The 19,275-nt window shown below is 34.9% G+C and overlaps 2 protein-coding genes across 3 annotated transcripts; one reads left to right on the top strand and one right to left on the bottom strand.

Moving 5' to 3' along the window:
• Positions 1-6,474: 6,474 nt before the first annotated feature.
• On the top strand, positions 6,475-10,443 carry LOC307153108 (GTPase IMAP family member 8). Its single transcript, XM_079862282.1, has 4 exons — positions 6,475-6,605; positions 7,318-7,855; positions 7,938-8,002; positions 8,494-10,443. Exons 1-4 carry the CDS (start codon positions 6,596-6,598, stop codon positions 9,141-9,143), a joined length of 1,263 nt encoding a protein of 420 aa, XP_079718408.1. The 5' UTR covers positions 6,475-6,595; the 3' UTR covers positions 9,144-10,443.
• A 2,897-nt stretch (positions 10,444-13,340) lies between these two features.
• Positions 13,341-17,172, bottom strand: LOC307152830 (GTPase IMAP family member 7). 2 transcript variants are annotated; one of them, XM_079861775.1, is made up of 2 exons: positions 17,086-17,172; positions 13,341-15,382 (listed from the first exon to the last, which is right to left on the bottom strand). In XM_079861775.1, the coding sequence occupies exons 1-2, from the start codon at positions 17,126-17,128 to the stop codon at positions 14,625-14,627; spliced, it is 801 nt and encodes a 266-aa protein (XP_079717901.1). In that variant the 5' UTR covers positions 17,129-17,172; the 3' UTR covers positions 13,341-14,624. The 2 variants fall into 2 exon arrangements, with proteins under 2 accessions (XP_079717901.1, XP_079717902.1); XM_079861776.1 differs by having other exon boundaries at positions 13,347-15,373; positions 17,086-17,151.
• Positions 17,173-19,275: the final 2,103 nt, after the last annotated feature.

Genomic DNA, 19,275 nt, shown 5'->3' with positions numbered 1-19,275 from the left:
ATTCAGGATAGCTCACTTTTGAGTAGACTCTGTGCTTCATCAGAGAACTATTCCAAATCTGTACGAGGATGCTTGTCAGTTTGGCCTCCTGGAGCTCATTACTGACATGACTGTTATATATATACTTGCAGAAAGCGCAGAGACACCCATTCAACGTGACATCTGACGTCAACCCACCTACTAGTTAAATATTCATAGATGGGATTAAACTGATTTATACAGTTTTGAATTAAATGAATCCAATAATCTTTTCTTAAAAGAGAATATCTCAGATCTTATTTTAAAGTTACATTTTACACATTAAATTATCTGCCCAGACACACTTGCTGTAGGTTTGACTACTAATCTTTCTACTGCCATACATTCTAACTTACTACTAAAGTTATGCATGTTATTAATAGACAATAAAATGAAAAGCTTGAAGCTTTAGACATGTTATACTTTAGACATGTCCCTATAAATTCTAATAAAATGAATCTTTAATGTAAAAAGACGTAAAATTTGCTGAAAAAAAATGACTTGTCACTCTTTATTATTATTAAAATAATAATATTTTTTTATTATCAGAACCACAAATATTCCCGTATTGCATTATTATACATTATATTCAACATTATATATATATTTTTTTTTTCCTCACACAGTATGCTTTCAATGGAAAAGTATTTCAAAAATCACAGTATTTCATTCATTGGATCTCTTACACAGACTATTATTGCACTACTATATAAAAATAAACAATATGAAATGTTTTGAATAATCACACTACTAAAACTAATATGACATGGTGATTTAAATTAGGTTTGCGCTTTCACTTTGAGCAGTGCCGTTCCAGCGCATGAACTTCAGATGATCTATACAATCAATCACAGTTCCAATCGCAAGAAAGTATGTCAAAATGAGTATTCCAAAACTGTAAATTAGTTCATCAAAAAAAATTTAATTCTGCATTTACTCACTCTCATGTTGTTTTTGCACGTCACGCAAACATTTGAACGTCTGTGTTTATTACAGTAGGCCTATGTGTGGCCTATGCCTTGTTGTAAATCTGTTCATTATATAAAGCCATCGTGTCTCTTCAGAAGACCTGGATTTTTACTAGACCACTCGATTGATTATTTTTACAATGCCTTTATGACATTTTTTGGATCTTAAGTTCTAGAGGAATGGACTTTAAATGGAGGGACAGAAATCTCTCAGGTTTCATAAATATCTGTGTTTGGAAGTTGAACGAAAATAGGTTTGAAACGACATAAGGGGGAGTATATGATAACAGAATTAAAATATATTTTTGGTATACCTTATAAATACAGTAAGCTGAGCCTTGAATAAAACAAATTCGTGAATAATATTGTTTGCATCAACGATACAAAGAAACTTGCATGAATGAGAAAAGGCCCGGGATATGCTTGATATTAAAAAGAGGTTTAAAGCCACGAAAGGTAGGCTACTCAATGCGGTAAACCGTATGTTGTCTGATAAAATAAGATAACAAAAGTAACTACATTGTTTTACATATTTTAGAGTGAAAATGTACTCGTGAAATAAGATTTTGGTCATATCCCCACTTCTAGTAGGCATAACTGTGTTGCATATCAATGAATCAGCCTGATGAATACTTCAATGAATGAACTCACCAATCCAAAGCAGCTTACTGAATCAACATATGACAAATTGCATGTCAATACATCATAATAGAGCTATTAGGCTGCTCTTACTTGCTGGGCCAAAAAGAAAGCAAAATATATATTCTCTCTTTATGCCTCACAATCCAGTCTTTGTTCCTGGTTATTCTCATTTTTATAACCATCACTGTACATTAGAAAATCAATATTCTCATCTGAATCTGCACCACCATTACCCTGACATGGGCAACCACAAAATGTGATGATCTGACAGTGAGGTAGAGGGAAAGCATCTGTCATGATGAAGGTGGTTACGGCACAAACAACATCAAGGGCTCAGGCTGTTCAACACTCTTATTTTTTGAGCTTTGCCTGTTTGCCTAACACCTTTGATTGTTAGGCTTCAACAGCACGTTTAATGAGACTACAGATGACAAATGTCAGAGACAGGTGCAAACAGACTCTCAAGAGAGTTACATAGTTTGTGTTGATTGGTCACAAGTGTTCACAGAATTATTGCATCATAAGTCAAGCACAAAGACACCAGAGACCGTGCTGAACTAAATTGTACACTTAAATTAACATTGAAGGAGGAGACATCATTACAAATACATTTGTAATAGGTGCTAAAAGCCTCTCTAGAGCATAACACTTTGTGAGATAAATAACATGGTCAAAAAAGTGTTAATTGATCACAAAAGAGAGTTATTATGTCATAAGTGTGGAGAACTCTGAAGCTTGTTGAACTCTGACACTTTCCTTTAAACACGTACCTTCATAATGGAGTAATTTGACAGTATTACTCATATTACATTTTTATCTTTAAAAATGTCCCCTTATCTTCTTAGGGATGATGAATCTGCTGATTACATATATCTACCTACATACTTTTCTGCTTAGGGCTCTCATACACACACAGCATTCACATAGGGTGACCCTACACCTACTGACCAATCATTTGCAATGATTTTTCTAACACTTTTCTAGTTCTAGATTTAGAATTACATAAGTGTATGTAAATTTAACAGTTTTTAGTTTCAAATCTATGAAATATTTTGCATAGTATATTTACTATGAACCATTTTTATATTTTATTCATTTCCATGAATTTTCCAATTATTTAAAAGATTAAATAATGATTTTAAAAATCATTTTAAAAAGATCAAAAAGAGTCAAATCTATATGATTTATTATATTTACAGCTGAGCATATGAAGAAGCTTGCATGTCATAACTTTAAAAATTCATAATATTTACAGGCCTGGAAACCAGAATATTAAAAAATAGGCCTACATCCAGGTAACTGGGGACCCATGCATTAAAGTTGAAGGGTGTACTTTTTCTAAAGGTAATATATACAATATAAATTAGCCATTCATGGGTAAACTATGGCTGCATGGTGCTCTCAAAACACTGAACTGCTTTTTGGCATGTCAACTTCTAAATCAACCATTGATGTGAGTCTGATAGTAGCAGTGTTTAGCAACAATTTAGGAACTATCATTTTTGCAATATCATTTTAGTTGCTAGTTGCACAGAAATTACACATTCCGCCATATAGTACTTAAAGTGATAGTTCACCCAAAAATGAAAATTCATTAGAAGTTCTTTCTTCTGTGAATAACAGATTTAGATATTTTGAATAATTAACTTTTATTCTGCAGACAAAAACCATGGGATAGTTTTTTGTTTGTTTGTTTGTTTGTTTGTTTTTGGTTTGGTTTTTTGGGTGGGGGTGAACTATCCCTTTTTAAAAATGTTCCTTACTTGATTCTTTGGCTTAGGTCCCTCTCTAGGGTACTGTGTGATGTTCTTCAATGGTGTATGGTGAAACTCATTAAGGCCTGTTCCTGGAACCCTAAAAGAGGGAAGAAAAATACCTAATTAACCAAGGTGTTCCTTACCAAAAGCATTTTGCTGTTCTTGTTGCATTACACGGCTTTAACCAGCAGATGTCCTCAGCATGCTATGTTTTGACTGAATAATCGATCTAATAATCTAACAATTTAGCTGACGTAGTCAATATAGTGGAATAAAAACAACACCTAGGGCCCTATCTTGCACCCAGCGCAATTGCCTTTGTACACCGACGCATGTATCATTCCTATTTTGCGCCCGCGCACAGCTGACTTTTCCCTCCACAGATGCATGTCAGTAAATTAGGAAATGAACTTGTGCTCCCGGGGGCGGTTCAGTGCAAAGAGGAGGCGTGTTCCGGCGCAAACGTTCCCTGGTGCTATTTTGCAGGTTTAGAAAACAATTCCGCCACTAACCAGGAAAAACCTAGTATAAAGTCAGTGGCGCATTGCGCATGTTATTCATATGCTATTTTAAGGGTGCATGCTTGGCCATAATCAATGTAGCATGTGCACAACGCGCATGCACTTTGCTTATCTCATCTACACACAGATGCAGCAGTTCTCATTTTTAGAAAACCATTCATTATTACAAGGAAAAATATTAACACACGAGGGAAATCATTGTTGTGTCCATGAAGATGTGAAAAAAATAGGTATAAATCTAGCTTACACATTTACCCAAATTTTTATATGCCTGTTTAACCGAAGCTAATTTGGGTGGGTTTCTCCCATCCCCATACAATGCCACTTCTCTGTGTTTTACGGCCCTGATGAGAATGTCGGTTTCCTCTGCTGTGAACCGCTCCTGGCGTGCGCCTGGCAAATCCGCCGTTATAATGGCAATATAAATGTGAGATGTCGCTCTGATTGGTTTATTTCACGTTACGCCCAAACCACATCTATGAATAATGAAGCTACTTCAGACCAACCCATTTTAGATTTGCGTCGGGCAAAGAGTCATTTATCCCGCCGGTATAATAGCAACAGCGCCCAAGACCCGCCCACAAAGTTACTTGCGTTTCGCGCTTGATATTTGTGTTTCAGATCGTTAAAATAGGGCCCCTAGTCTTTTTCACCGCAACTTCAAAGAAAACAATGTTGTGGAAACGAGCGCTGGATACCTGAGGTAATATTTCTCACCATTTATTCAGAGGGTATGACTGTTTTCCATATCCATTTTCTTGAAAAGGGGCTTGACTTGTCAAACAGTGGTGGATTTTTCTGTACCTCGGCGATTAACTTCTCCACAATGTCGTCTGTCATTTTAAATGCGCAAGCCCTTTAAATTCGAGTGTATTCTGATTGGCTCTCAGTGTTTTAGTTATCTTTATCTTTAATCATGTTATTGTTCTTGGCTTTAACGGGCCTTAAACCTTAGAGCTCCCCCTAAAGGCAGACAGGTGCACTAATTGATTTTGTCCACTTAAAGCTGCAGTCCGTAGCTTTTTTGGGTTAAACATTATCCAAAATATTTTGTTGAGCAAGTACATAACCAGCTAGTGTTCAAAACTATCTGCTTGCCGTAGCTCGGTTCAAAATGGTAAGCTTGTAATAATGTTTTTAATTCCAGTGGTACTGGTGGATTTCCGCGGGAAATTCAAGCATGTCTTTGCGTTTTTTATGTGTACACATAAAGAAGGAGTCTCGGCTAGTAAGCTATATTGCGTGTGAGGACATCTTTCTCACAGCACTTGATATAATTAAACGTATCAATTTGATGGCGGATCCAGAAAGGTTCAAATGACAATCACTAGTGACAACTGGAGATTCACCTGTTGTAAAACGCGAAAGACTTCGGAGAAAAAAAGAGACTGCAACCGGCCCATGCGAAAACAAGGATAAATATCGGAAGGGCATTAAATGTAGTCACGCAATGCTGATGTTGTTAACATTAACAATTTGAGAACAAAGTATAATTTGCACAGTTTGACGTGATATGATAAGCAATCGTTAGATTTAATCAGCGCGCTTTACTGCAATGCTTTTTTCCCCTTAGTTGGTCAGAGCAAAAGTGGATGTTACTTACTTGTTCAGACAACATTTTCCGGTGAAAATTATTATGTTGGTCATACTTCCAAAAAGTAGAATCTGTGATTGTGAATGGCAGTATCCACACCACCAGCGCGGTGACTGACAACCGCACATTCTCCTCAAAACATTGGATTCATCCGCACTGTGCCATGCCGAGGCACAACGCATATAAAGTTTATAATTCCGCGGATAACTGCAATTGCAGATTTCGAACAGAGATTGCGACAAAGAGGAAAAACTGCGGACTGCAGCTTTAAAGGCGCAGTAAGCAATTTCTGAAAAAAAAAAAAAAAGCTGATATTTGAAATCATCAAAACAAACAAGTCTACCCAAAAGGATCACAAATTCATGAACACGCTGTGCAACACAGGCACCCTCATGAGTGTATACGGCCCTTACTGCTGATTGGCTACAAATGTGTTTTGGTCCTCGGTCTGATCCACTTTCAACAGTATTTCTCAGAATTCGCTTACTGCACTTTTAAAGTTTTGTAAAGAAACTAATAATACTACTTTTGATATAAAAATGACACTCCTGTCATATCACTTGTATATAAAATGTTTATTTTATTCTATATATGGCAGGTCTCCTCTCATTGGGCAAGTTGAGGTCACATGACCAGTTAAACACTGGTAACGTTGGAGTAAAATATTCAGGTGACAAATATGCAGGAGTACAAGATCATGTGACTTGAATCTGGTTATTCAGGCCACATGCATACATTTTACTCTCACTTGAAGATTCCAGGTCTGTCAAATCAAAGTCTTTTAAGTTATCTTTTTTCTTACAGACTTTTTTCTTAAGCTGTCAGAGTAAGTTGTCACTCCACAGAACATAATAAAATCATATAAAAGTGCAAAGTATGACAACTATAATCTCAATGTTTAGTGAGGACCTACATGATCACTTTGATCCGCCCCTTTTCATTGTTTAAAAAAAGTTTCAACCTCACCGGAATTTCACATTCAGTTACTGTGCAGACTCTTACCAGAAATTCCCTCTCAAGAAAATGTGTATCAAGTTTTGTCTGTTTTTGTGTGAAATGATCTGAAACTTCGCAACGAGAATAAAACGAGTCAGTATGTCAAAAGGTAAGCTTTTAAAAAAAATGTTTGTGGTGTTTTAATTTGAAATCGTTGTGGCTCAATAGTGAAGAATCTTGGAAACATTTATACATTTGAGCTTTTCAGAGACTGATGTAATCGAAGATAAAGTATAGCCAAGGTCTTGGGTCTGTTTCTAAGGGAACACATATTGATGTAAATGTATACTTTGAAATTACTATGGATTGATTTGTATAATGTTGTGTGCCTATTTAAAAAGCTTTGAGAAGCTCTTAAAAGAGCATAAGAATATTTTGATAACACTAACGTGTCATTTGTTAACATTAATTTAGCAAAAACTTAAATGAATATTTCTATACAGCATTTATTTACATTCATGTTTATGTGAACATACATTTTTAAAACCAAAAGTCAACATTATAGCCTGACATCGTCATACTCAGATTCTAGTCAGAACTTCTCGAACTAAAAATTTTGTGGGCGGGGCAAAGTTCGGCTGGCATCCAGGCTATCAACATTAGTGAATGCACCTTAAACTGCATTTACATCTGTTTATTTAGCAGATGCTCAATTCAAAGTATAGCTCTAACATGAATAATAAATGCTGGAAAAACACACTGCTCATTAGTTCATGTTAGGTAATGCATTAACTAATGTAAACAAATGACACCTTATTGCAAAGTCTTTCCAATTATTTAAATTCAGGATTTCAAAACTGCTTTTGTGAACTTCATTACAGGACATGAACACACTGAGCAGTTCTGTGGAGACATACATTTTTTTCTGATAGGGGCAAACTGCTGGTGTAAGTGTCTGGTGGGAAATAGAATTCTTGGGTATGAACAATTTCTGCCAGAGCAGTCCACATCTACTCAAGAAGTATCGCTGCAGACAGGAGTCAAATGGATTACTGTTATTCAAGAGCCTCAGACTGTAATCCAGAGGTACATGGAGACATCATCTAGGTGTTCATGTATGATTTTATTTGTTCTGCAGCGTGACCATGTTTCTCAGAGGGATATGGAAACATGTGCACGTTTTCAGCAAATGTTAGGAAAGAAAATGGAGGAAAATACTGTTGTAGTTCTGGTCAGTAGCGCAGATAAGACACCAGTAAGGCCAAACAAAGAAACAGATGAGAACCTGGATAGCATTCTCTATCAATGTGGAAGGAAAGTGTGTGGTTTTAACAAAAATCTGGAGCAACATGACTTAATTGAACAACTGATTACATGTAACAAAAGTGTGCCTGAGCTCCAAGTATATAAGCATGAAAGGTAAGACTAAACATATGAGTTTATCCAGATGATTGTACGCATCCTTGATCCATTTTCTGTTTAACTGTACATCATCACACAGGGCCACTTCTGTGGAAAAGAGGGTCCGGAATCCACATGAAGCAGTGACACGAGAGCATATACCAGGTAACAACCATTATAATCAAAATCTTCAAAGATAATAATAACAAAAACGTAATCCGCATTTCTACCCTTGAAAGAAACTAAGAAAGACACTAAGAAAAAAAATTCTAGACTTAGAGGAGAACATTTCATGTAAAGAGTGGGGATGGTCAATTACTGATTTGTTTGATATTACAAACACAAGTCTTTCTCGCAATTTCAATTACCTTGGTGACATTATTTAAAGGGGTAGTGAAAATCCTGTCATAATTTACTCACATTTAAGTTGTTTCAAACCTGTATGAATTACTTTCTTCTGTTAAACACAAAAGAAGATATTTTGAAGAATGTCGTTAACCAAACAATTGAGCAATGCCTTTAAATCAGTTCAATAATGTAGAATAAGAACAGAAAGGATGCAGTTTTTGAAAATGATTCAATTGAATTGATTAATTTCTATTGTTACATGCAGCATATTAATTATATTAGATTAATTATATTATATTATATTTAAGGAGGTAACCAAGCTGCCATCAAGAAAAAAAACACCTTGACCATTGTGCTCCTGGGACAGACAGGAAGTGGAAAGAGCGCTACCGGAAACACCATCCTGAGAAATCATCATTTTGAATCACGTGCCAGTTCTGTGCCAGTAACACAGGTGTGCCAGATGGCAGAGGAAACTGTTTGTGGAATCAAGATCAGGGTCATTGACACCCCAGATTTCTTTGATGAAGACCTAAAAAACCAGGAAAAGCAGATAAAGAAATGCAAAGAGCTCGGGCAGCCAGGGCCTGACGTGTATTTGCTGGTCATGGAACTTGGCCGTTACACAGATGGCGAGAGAGCGATAGTTCAGAACATACAGAGAGCGTTCGGTGCGGACGTGGTTAAAGAAACCATTGTTCTGTTCACAAGCAAGGAGAAGTTAAGAGGGAAAACTCTTTCAGAGTACATTAAAAACACTGACACCCAACTGCAAGAGCTGATCCCAACCTGTGGGTCAAGGTGTCATGCATTTAACAATAATGACCACAATGTTTCTCAGGTCAAGAGACTATTAGAGATGATTTTGGAGATGAAGAGGAAAAATGGAAATACAGACATTTTAGAAGACTACTCATATTCTGAAGAATCAGAGAAAAAGGACTGCAGAATCCAGTAGACACTGGCAAACAATTCATGTGATAGTTGTTTAAAACTGATTCGTTGTCTTTTGTTCTGTGCAAGTACACTGTCAGAAAAAAAAGTTCAAAATGGTACCTTTTAGGGTACAAGTGGCCGTCACTGGGGTGGTACCCTGAAAGGGAAACCTTTTTGTAGCTTTAATGAGAGGTACAAAATTGTACCTGCACAGTACCTTTTTTTCTGACAGTGTAGTTTGATTTGAAAACATGTCTTGTTAATTTTTGCTACAATCAAATGAATATACATCATTGTTATGTTGCATGTCAATACTTTACATGTACAAATAAAGATATTTTATTTAAAAATCTCATTCATGCACTACATTTTCATTTATCAGGTATGAACAACTAAACAACAAACAGTAAAATAGACAAAGACTAACCTATTTGGACTGTGAAACCTAATCGGATCCCTTACGAAAAAGAAGTTTATTCAAGTGTGCTATTAGTATACTTCTTTTCAACTAAAAATAAGAAAGTATACTTTCAGTCTACTTTTTATTTACTTCTCAGAAATATACTTTATGTACTTCTCAGAAATAAACTTCAAATTCCACTTAAGTGTACTTGACTTATACTGACAGAAAAGTCTAAGTATATTTGGCCTATACTTGTTGATCGAGATATACTTAAAAGTATAATTAAGTATTCTAAGCATTCTTGGCTTGTACTTGTGTTTACTATTTTGATTGAGTAGCTTATTAAATACTTTTTAAAATTATAATATTACACACCGTCTTATAAACTAACATGTTCAGCTTTATATAGTAACAAACTTTCGGGTGGAATAGCTTATAGAGTAAATAAAATAAGCATGGAAAATAAGTTTATTCAAATGTTCTATTATTATACTTCTTTTCAACTAAAAAGAAGAAAGCATACTTTCAGTCTACGTTTTATATATTCCTCAAAAATACACTTTATGTACTTCTCAGAAATATACTTAATAAGTGTACTTGACTTATACTGAGAGAAAAGTCCAAGTATATTTGGCCAGTACTTGTACTCAATCTTTTGATCGAGATATACTTAAAAGTTTAATTATTCAAAGTATACTTGGCTTGTAGTTATGTTAACTCTTTTGATCGAGTAGCCTATTAAATATACTTTTTTTACATCGTTTTTCATATACAGTGTTATGAAACTTTGTTTGAAAATATTGATTAAAATATTGATATAAAACAGATATGTTTATAATTCTGCGTATCTGAATTTTTGTGTAGGGTAGTCCACAGGTGTACATAGGAATTTACTTTAATTAAACTTTTCCCCACCATGACTGAGTTTTCCAGCTATCCATGTTTTCACTGGTATACGGTAGGGGGCGCTATATGACGTCATCTTCTAGTACAGAATCTCCGGATCAAAACACAGGAGAAGAAGAAGCTGAAACAAGTGATCAATGCTCACTCAAATGTAAAATAATGTGATCATCAAACATTAAACAGTTTGTAAATCAAAACTGCTTAATGTTTCCAAATGAAATGAAGCGTAGGCCTAACCCATGAAGAGACAATGACTGAAGCTGTGGGGGTGTCGGACTCGATTTACTCCATCTATGTTTGATCATCGTTCTGAATCTGATCAAGGCGTAGTCTTTGACAAAAATGCGATTTTCTCAACTATTTTGTTTAAAATGTTGCCTTTCTTTATGAAACTTACCGACATTCAAGTGTTGATAAAAAAGGATGCATGAAGCTAATAAAATGTTTTTAAAATTAAAGTAGAATTAAAGGTATTTTTCAAGTATAAAAAATAACATTTGAACATAGTATAGGCCTACTGCAAGTGCAAAAATTATATATAAATAGTAAATTAAGTATAATGTTAAGTTCACTTAAAGAAAACTTGTAGTATACTTGCGGTATAAAACTACTAAACTAGTAGTTTACTGAGAGTACCCTAAAAGAGCAAAAATAATATATAAATGGTAAACTATAAGTATGATGTTAAGTTCACTTAAAGAAAACTTATAGTACAAAACTACTAAACTAGTAGTTTACTGAGAGTACATTAAAAGAAAACTTGTAGTAAAACTACTAAACTAGTAGTTTACTGAGAGTATACTTCAAATTTGCTACAAGTATTAAAATAGCAAACTACTAGTATACTCATAAGTTCACTTGCAGTACAAATGAGAAACATAATTATGAACTAGTTGTGCACTTAAAGTTTACTACTGTTACACTTATAGTACACTTAAACATATACTTTTATATACTTCAAGTGGGCCAATTTAGTCCCAAGCGATATTAAAATAGTACACTTACAAGTTTACTACTAGTACATATTGACATTAGTATACTTACTACATAAAGTATACTTAAAAATATACTTGAACATTACTGAAGTATACTTCATAAAATTAACTTGAAGTATACTTTTTTTTCGTAAGGGATGGCATATAAAAAAAAATTGTTTGCACCATTTTTATGTGCTGCTAGTCAGAGGTAAACATTTCAGAGAATGTGATTTACATACTCTTTGGGATGTTTCATGAATGCTCCAAAGTTTTTCCTTTTACAATGATGACGAGAATGCAAACTATTGTGGCATTGGTTATCTCAGTCTATATTTAACATCCCTTCTAAAAAACATTTTTCATAGTTTCTTCCTTATAAGAAACATTCTGAAGAATTTCTTCCTGTTGAGAAACATTTTGCATAGCATCTGATCAGCACAGATGGCAAACAGATAGTGTTTACTGATTGTTGGTAAACTCAGTATGATTGTAGTTAACATTATTTGAACACTGCAAAATCCCCAGTGTTAAATTAACACTACTCAGTGTACATATGTGTCCACACTATGAATGTTAAAATAACATTGAAGCAGTGTCAAAGTTAATGAGATAAAGTCCCCTGGGGTTAATCATTTTATCCCCTTAAACTCATCTTTAATCACGAAAATTACATATTTACATATTTTTGTTTTTCATGCCTTAAAATAGCTTGAATGTAACTCTATACCCTTCATTTATACGTGGAACCATGAAAATCCACTCACTCACACCAGATCAAAGATCCACAAGGTCAACTTTACTGTAGTAAATGCTGCACAATGGCAAGTGGAAATACAGATTTAATTCAACCATATATGTTTGAACCAGGAAATGATTCAGAACAAGAGGAAAAGCACATTATACAGGCTCGTATACATGTTGATGTATCAGAATGGTAATGCATTTTATGTATCACTCTCTACAATGTCGGACACATAACTGTAATTAATATGATTAGCCTTTTGTTTGACTGTGTTATAAAACAGCTAATTGTGTGTTCCTAATGTTACACAAACCATGTTCCCATTCGCCATCTCATGGTGTGTTTGACAACAATGTACTGAAAACAGACGACAACGTTGTCAAAATGATCCCCATTCACACGGATCAGTGAAATTGACTAAAAAGGCTGTATTATGCATAGTTGAAGTCACTTTGTCAAGAAACACCCCGTGAACACATAATACGCATGTGTGAACACGTAATATGCATGCGCATGACGTCACAGTTTTCACAAATTCACATTTTTGTTGTTTACATGGAGAAGAAAAAGGCATCATTTTCAAAACCTTGCCCTTTGAAACCCTTTTGCCCCAAAACGCTGTTGTTGTGTAAATGGACGGCTTTTACACGGCAAAATGGCAAAAAGTCTTCCATTTTCTGTTTAAAACGGTGTCGTTTGAAACACCAGCAATTTCAAGCCATGTTTTTGAGACTGTCTTTTTTTCACTGCAGTTTTAAAGAAACAATACTCAGCAATGGTGTTGACTTATGAATTTCCACATGGTTTGTCTTAAAGCACATAAAAAAAGATAAACAACATTAAAAACCACAGCGGGGCTTTAAGAGATAAAGAATCAGGGAAAAGAGAAACAACAAGAACAGAAAAAATGTTTAAAGATGAGCAGAAATGCAATCAAAACTACAAATGAATTCCAGCCACAGCCTTAGATCAACTGAAGATAAAAGACATTAAAACCTCTCGAGATCTCAGCAGAGGATGATTAAATAACTTTACAAACAGCGTTACAATCTTCACTTACATTACAAACCAGTTTGACTTTATTTTTTGCCATACGCCTACAGAAGTTCTTATTGAGAATTAACAGAGGTTTGGATGTTGATCTTTTATTCAAAATAGTTTGGGGATTTTCAAAATAACACTGGGGATTTTGCTGTGAAGGAACTTTTTTATTTCCTGTTGTGTTCTAGAACATAGTTTAGTCATGTCTCAAACTGGAAATGTAAGACCATAGCGTGCTTTAAAAAAAATATATATATTTTTTTTTTTATCTTTAATAAAAAAACAAAAAACATCTTGAATGTAAATTGAACTGCTTTGGATAAAAATGGTTTGCCAAATGCCTAGATGTAAAAATGCTTATTTTCTGCCCAGTCAAAAGCCACATGATCCATAAATATTATTGTTTCAACCTTTTACCTGTCAACCCCTTTTTGTGATCTGAAAAAATTACTGTTTGAGAAAAAATTCAAGTTTACAGAGTTTGTGTCAGTACTACATTAATGTTGAATATAATGTATAATTATGCAATGGGGGAATATGTGTGGGTCCTGATAGTGCCAAATGTCTTATGTTATCAGTAAAAAGTGGCCTTCATTATTTTGAATATATCTAGTCAGTGACAGAGTGCAAGCATATTTGTCTAAAATGATTCTGTATTTTAAGCTTCAGAATCATTCTGGTGTCACCATTGTCCTATGCATTGTGTTACCAACACCAAGTCCATATTAATTTCCACCACAAATATAATACCAAATTTTGCATTTTAATCAACAGTACATTTTTTGTTAACCTTTTACCATATGTCTTGGAGTGTTGCAATAATATCATATTGTGAGTTCAGTTTCATGATATAGAATCGTGACTTGAGGGTGTCGTTACACCCCTAGTCCTTATATGCATTAAACCACATGCAGACCCCTTGTTTTCACAGTATAACCATTTTACTTGTATTTAACAATTTTACATTTATTTACACAGTATAACTGATTCTTAACAGATTAAATGTTAGATAATGGTAACAAAAAAAAGCTAAATTATGTGGAAAGTTTCCAATGTGTCTTAAAAATATATAATGCAGATTTCACACATTATTATTCATAGATTACTATAAAGAAATGTAAGTTTTAAGAAGAAAGAATGGTAAAGACAGGGATACATTTATGTCTACAGTTATAAAGTAAAATAGTTTTGATGCCTGTAATACAGTATATTAGGCATAAAGTTAACTGCTAATCTAATGAATACCATCACTTATATTCTGTAAGTATTAAATTGTGCAAAGATTGTTCACAAAGACATTCGCTTCTGAATGTTTCTCAATGGATACACTGTATAACATCACATAAATGAGTAAGGTGTCATACAAAACTACCGCTAAACATAAACACAAGATGTGTTTGATTTAAGTCTCTTTAGTAACCGGAAGAGCCACTATCAATAGCAAAACTGTTCGCGAATGCCTTCTATCAATATTTGCTGGAACAGAACGACTCTGTTGTCAAGATCCCCAAGAAAGCTAAACTGATATTCCAGAAGCTCTGCGGCCGCTCTCTCCATGTTCTGTTGCTGAATTTTTTCTTCCGCTTCTTCAAACATTTCCTGAGTGAAGCATTCTCCCCCATTTGCTGCCACCATTTGATCAATTTTCCCAATTAATGTTTTCACTTGCATCTGCTTCTTTGTCTTAGTGTTATCAAACACAGTATATCTACTACCACAACTCTGGATCACTTTACGGAGTTCTGGATGGCCATTTTTTACATAGTCGTCTATAGTTTGACCATTGAGTAAATCTCCATGAGTGAAGACCACTACCATGTATTTTGAAGATTCTTCTCCGAAGAGCTCTTGCAGGGCTTGGACAGATTTTTGCTCCTCAGCAGTGAAACGGCCAATTTGTAGCACCAGCAGGAACACATGAGGACCTGGTGCTGAAATCTGAATACATCGTACTATTTCTCTTCTGATGAGGTCTTTCGGTTTGCTGGTATCCAAGATTCCAGGTGTGTCAATCACATAAATTTCTCTATGGTTTTTGACCATTGCTTTTTGGCTCAAGTGAGTGACAGAGTTTGCAGAAGGACTTGAGTGAAAAACCTCTCTACCAAGGATGGTGTTCCCCACAGCACTTTTTCCCACTCCGGTTTTACCAATCATTACTATGCGAAGTGGTCCTCCGAGTCCTAACACAGCTAAATGAAGGACAAAAAACACAGTGACAATGAAACTTTTATAGATAAAATAAACTGACAGAGGTAGAGGAAGACTGCCTGTGTCTTTGTATAAAACTGAGTTTTTTATTTTAAGTCTGGCCCTAATGTATGGGCTATTCAATTGGCGGCCCGCCAATCATCTCCATGCGGCCCGACGGCACCAACCTCCCTCCTCCTCTTTTCCTGGCGGTACGGCTAATTCAGTTTGATACTCGCTCCGATTGACCTGAGAAACGTTTTACGTGCGAATATTTCAGCAGTTATTATATGTGTCCCGAATTTATGTCGACTGAACCAGCGATAGGCTACCAATCATTCGTGAATGAATCATTCTTTTGGTTCGATTCTAAACGCGCTTTCATAACGGTCTAAAACTATTCGGATTCATTCGGACCGCTCCGTCACTGAATCATCTGAAGCGGTTTCTCGGTCAGAACAGTATAACAACAAATAGCGATGTTTTCAGTTGTTTCACTAGTTGTTTCAACACGGCCCAGCACGGAGTTGCGTTCACTCCCGGTCCCGGACACTATATTAAGTTTCAGTTCGACAGAAACCTCTCTGTTACAAACCACAAATCACTCGATGATTTAATTAGTATTAAATCGGATGAAACAGCCTCAACATTCCCAACAAGACTGACGAGGAAAGCAGGAGAAACATTGTGGCATGAACGAAATTAGAAGACTTTAAATTCCCTAATCACCCTTACAAACATATAGCCTACCATGAATGTACTGTAGTAATTTACCATGGTTGGGCAGAAAAGTGCAATATTTATATTGAATACTATGTAGTAATAAATAAATATAGTAAATATATATAGCCTACTATAATATTATATAGTATAATAGTAAATATAGTGATTTATATTGCATTAGTTTTATTAGGTGGGTAGAGGAATATATAATTAATGCTTGTTATGAAATTATGTCAGTTTCTTTGTAAAGGTGCATATAGTTTTTAACTTGTGTTTAGGCATTTTTTATACAGTGGGAGTGAGTAGCCTGTGGTTAACAAGTCTCACTGTCAGAATATTTTCATTTAAGCATAACAATTATAAATAAAATAATTATTATTTCTCACCAGCAGCTATAAGTTTGTAAATCATTTATTTGTTCCAAGGAAAATAGTTGTACACAGCTGTAAATTATTAAGTTTTTTATTTATTATGGTTTTATATATTTGCATACTGTTGGATACCACATTTCCAAGTAAATACCACACATTTTTAGGGTTACTTTAACTTATTTATTGAAACTGTTATGTTTCAATAAATAAGCTAAACACCCAAACCAACCCACCGGCCCACCTCAACTTTTCGATTTGATAATGCGGCCCTCGAATGAAACTAATTGAATAGCCCTGTTATATGATAAATCCTTTTGATCTACATCAAAAAATTCAAAAGAGTCAAAACACTTTAATTTAAAAGACATGACACCTATCTGACATTAAGCTTTGGTTGAAGTTAACTTTCTATTGTATTTTTGTTTATAGAATATTTTAAGATTTCACAAAAAAATTGTTATACAGTAATTGGGAAACTCCCTGTTTGCTTTTACAGACTTTTTGACAATAAACATTCAGTCTCAAAAATGTTTCAGCTGTTTTGAGCTTCCAACAGTTTAATAGAAAATTGACTAAATAACCAAAGTCAAAAGTTTTAGCAGAAAACTTACTTTGCTTATTAGACCTGCAGCAACAACATTTTGGACAGTCCATTTCCTTCAGCAACAGTTTCTCTCGACAACGACTGAAATATTTTTTGCGACACTGTATTAGTACCAGATTTTCTTGTGACGCCACTTGTTTATTTTTGGAAAATCTACAAAGTTAGCTTCTACTTTCATTTGATCACTATTTTCCTGCTTCACCACATGACAGAAATAGATGGAGGTGTTTCTCGCAACCTGGTGAACAGACTAGAAATTCAACATGCCAAAAGATTAGACGAAGTGGTTAGTGTGGGTTTTTGATCGGCTTTTTTAAAACATTATTATTTTGCTAATTTCTGTACATTCTATGGTCTGGTAGTTTCTATATTTTTACTTTGTACCTGAAATTATAATGCATTTAATTGTGAGAAAACTGGTTTAATCCTTTATAGAAGAAAAATCTGAACAAGATGCAGTCGATGACTAGCGCTGATAAGTGCCTGATGAAACACCATGCTAACTTCTTCCAGCCAGGAAAGTGCATGTTTCAAAAAGCTCTAGGAAGAATTATGGATGAGCTGCTCTACATTATAAACACCCCAAAATTTTTCTGGAGACCCCACCAAACCAAGATCCTAAATCTAATGCTAGAGGAGATGAAGCCATCATACACTCATGTTCCTCCTGGTACTCCAGGATAAACAGCTCTCCCAGGAAGAGAAGGAGATGATCACCCAAAAGAAGGAGATATTTGGAGAGAAAATGATGGGAAGCATTACTGTAGGGCTGATCGATAGTAAAGAGACATCAAGACAGTTCTGCCACACATCTGATATGAATCTCAAAAGGTTTTTTGCATTAATTTGACGAGAGAATTTGTGTTTTCAGCAAATCATTTTCTCCCTCTCTTTTTTGGAAAGAAATTTATATTTTTATTCAGCTGTGTCACAGAATACCGCGGGACAAAAATCACGAATTCCACAAAAATATTAAGCAGCGCAAATGTTCTCAGCATAGAAGTAATAATAAAAATAAATGTTTTTGAGTGCCAAATCAGAATATCAGAATGATTTCTGAAGGATCATTGTCACTGAAGTACTGGAGTAATGGCTGATAAAATATTCAGGTTTGTCATCACAGGAATAAATTACATTTTAAAATATATAAATAGAAAGCAATTATTTTAAATTGTAATAATTATTTAAAATATTACTGTTTTACTGTATATTTAATCAAATAAATGCAGCCTAAATGCAGTCATTTTTTTATTCTAGTGTTCACTGTCTTATAGGGGAGAGCTTGAATGTCCAGCCATCTGGAGGTGACTGATGCATGACCACCATGGAGTTACTGGGAATGAACAGCGATGTCAAGTGCCTGATAGGAAATAGTATCCTCCAGCATGACCGTTTCATGGAATAGACACATGTGAGAGGGTTGTGGAGTAGCTGAACAGATTGTCTGCATTGTCAACACTCCAGACCTTTTCCATAAACCAAGCCCAGATCCAATAGCTGACAGTATGGAGGAGATGAAACCATCATGTGCAGCACTGAGCTGGTTTTACAGCTTATGGGACAAAAGAAAAAGATGCAGGATATGCAGGAATTTGAAAAGAACTGAATATATCAGTAAGAAATCAGCTTAGTCCACTTAGTATGACCTGTGTAATTGGTGTTAGATTTTGCTAAATACAGCAAAGACAAGTTATAATCCTATAGTGTAATGTCTATGAGTAACCAAAAGATGGTGCAATAAACATATGCAAAACAACTCCCTTACAGGTCCTTCATTCAATCTCACTATCAAGACAATCTGAAATGAATCACTGTTCTAACACATTCTTTGCTGGAGTTTCAGGAAACATACTGTGAGAAATGTAGACAGAAACAGAGTTTGGTAAAGGTTTTTTTATTATTATTTCCTGTAACTCTACCCACCGCAGAACCTGATTTCACATCTTTGTTGATCCTAGAACAACATTCCAATCAACCAATCAGATTTGAGGGACACATTTAGGTTGTGTTATTCACATATCTGAGGGACAGTGTTATTCACCTATCATTCCCTTCTGATTTTAGCGATTGTTGTTCCAGGAACAACAAAATATGTTGACACCTAACTCTGCAAAATCAGGACGTGCCCACCCACCATTGCTCAAATATTTTACAATTAGTACAAGCTTAAATGATTCAAAGTTTTATTTCGAAACTC

This window comes from Squalius cephalus (assembly GCF_949319135.1).
Source record: "Squalius cephalus genome assembly, chromosome: 24".
In the NCBI taxonomy this organism is placed as follows: Eukaryota; Metazoa; Chordata; class Actinopteri; order Cypriniformes; family Leuciscidae; genus Squalius; species Squalius cephalus.
The sequence above is the reverse complement of the archived record's forward strand: the minus strand, read 5'-3'. Positions and strand labels throughout refer to the sequence as shown.

Bases quoted from the DNA above. Each gene is read 5' to 3' on its own strand.
- LOC307153108 (XM_079862282.1), top strand. The intron at 7,856-7,937 runs GTAAGACTAAAC...ATCATCACACAG, and splicing joins CAAGTATATAAGCATGAAAG to GGCCACTTCTGTGGAAAAGA. The intron at 8,003-8,493 runs GTAACAACCATT...ATTATATTTAAG, and splicing joins GACACGAGAGCATATACCAG to GAGGTAACCAAGCTGCCATC.
- LOC307152830 (XM_079861775.1), bottom strand. From the start codon at position 17,128: ATGGACTGTCCAAAATGTTGTTGCTGCAGGTCTAATAAGCAAA. The intron at 15,383-17,085 runs GTAAGTTTTCTG...TCCTTCATTTAG, and splicing joins CTGCAGGTCTAATAAGCAAA to CTGTGTTAGGACTCGGAGGA.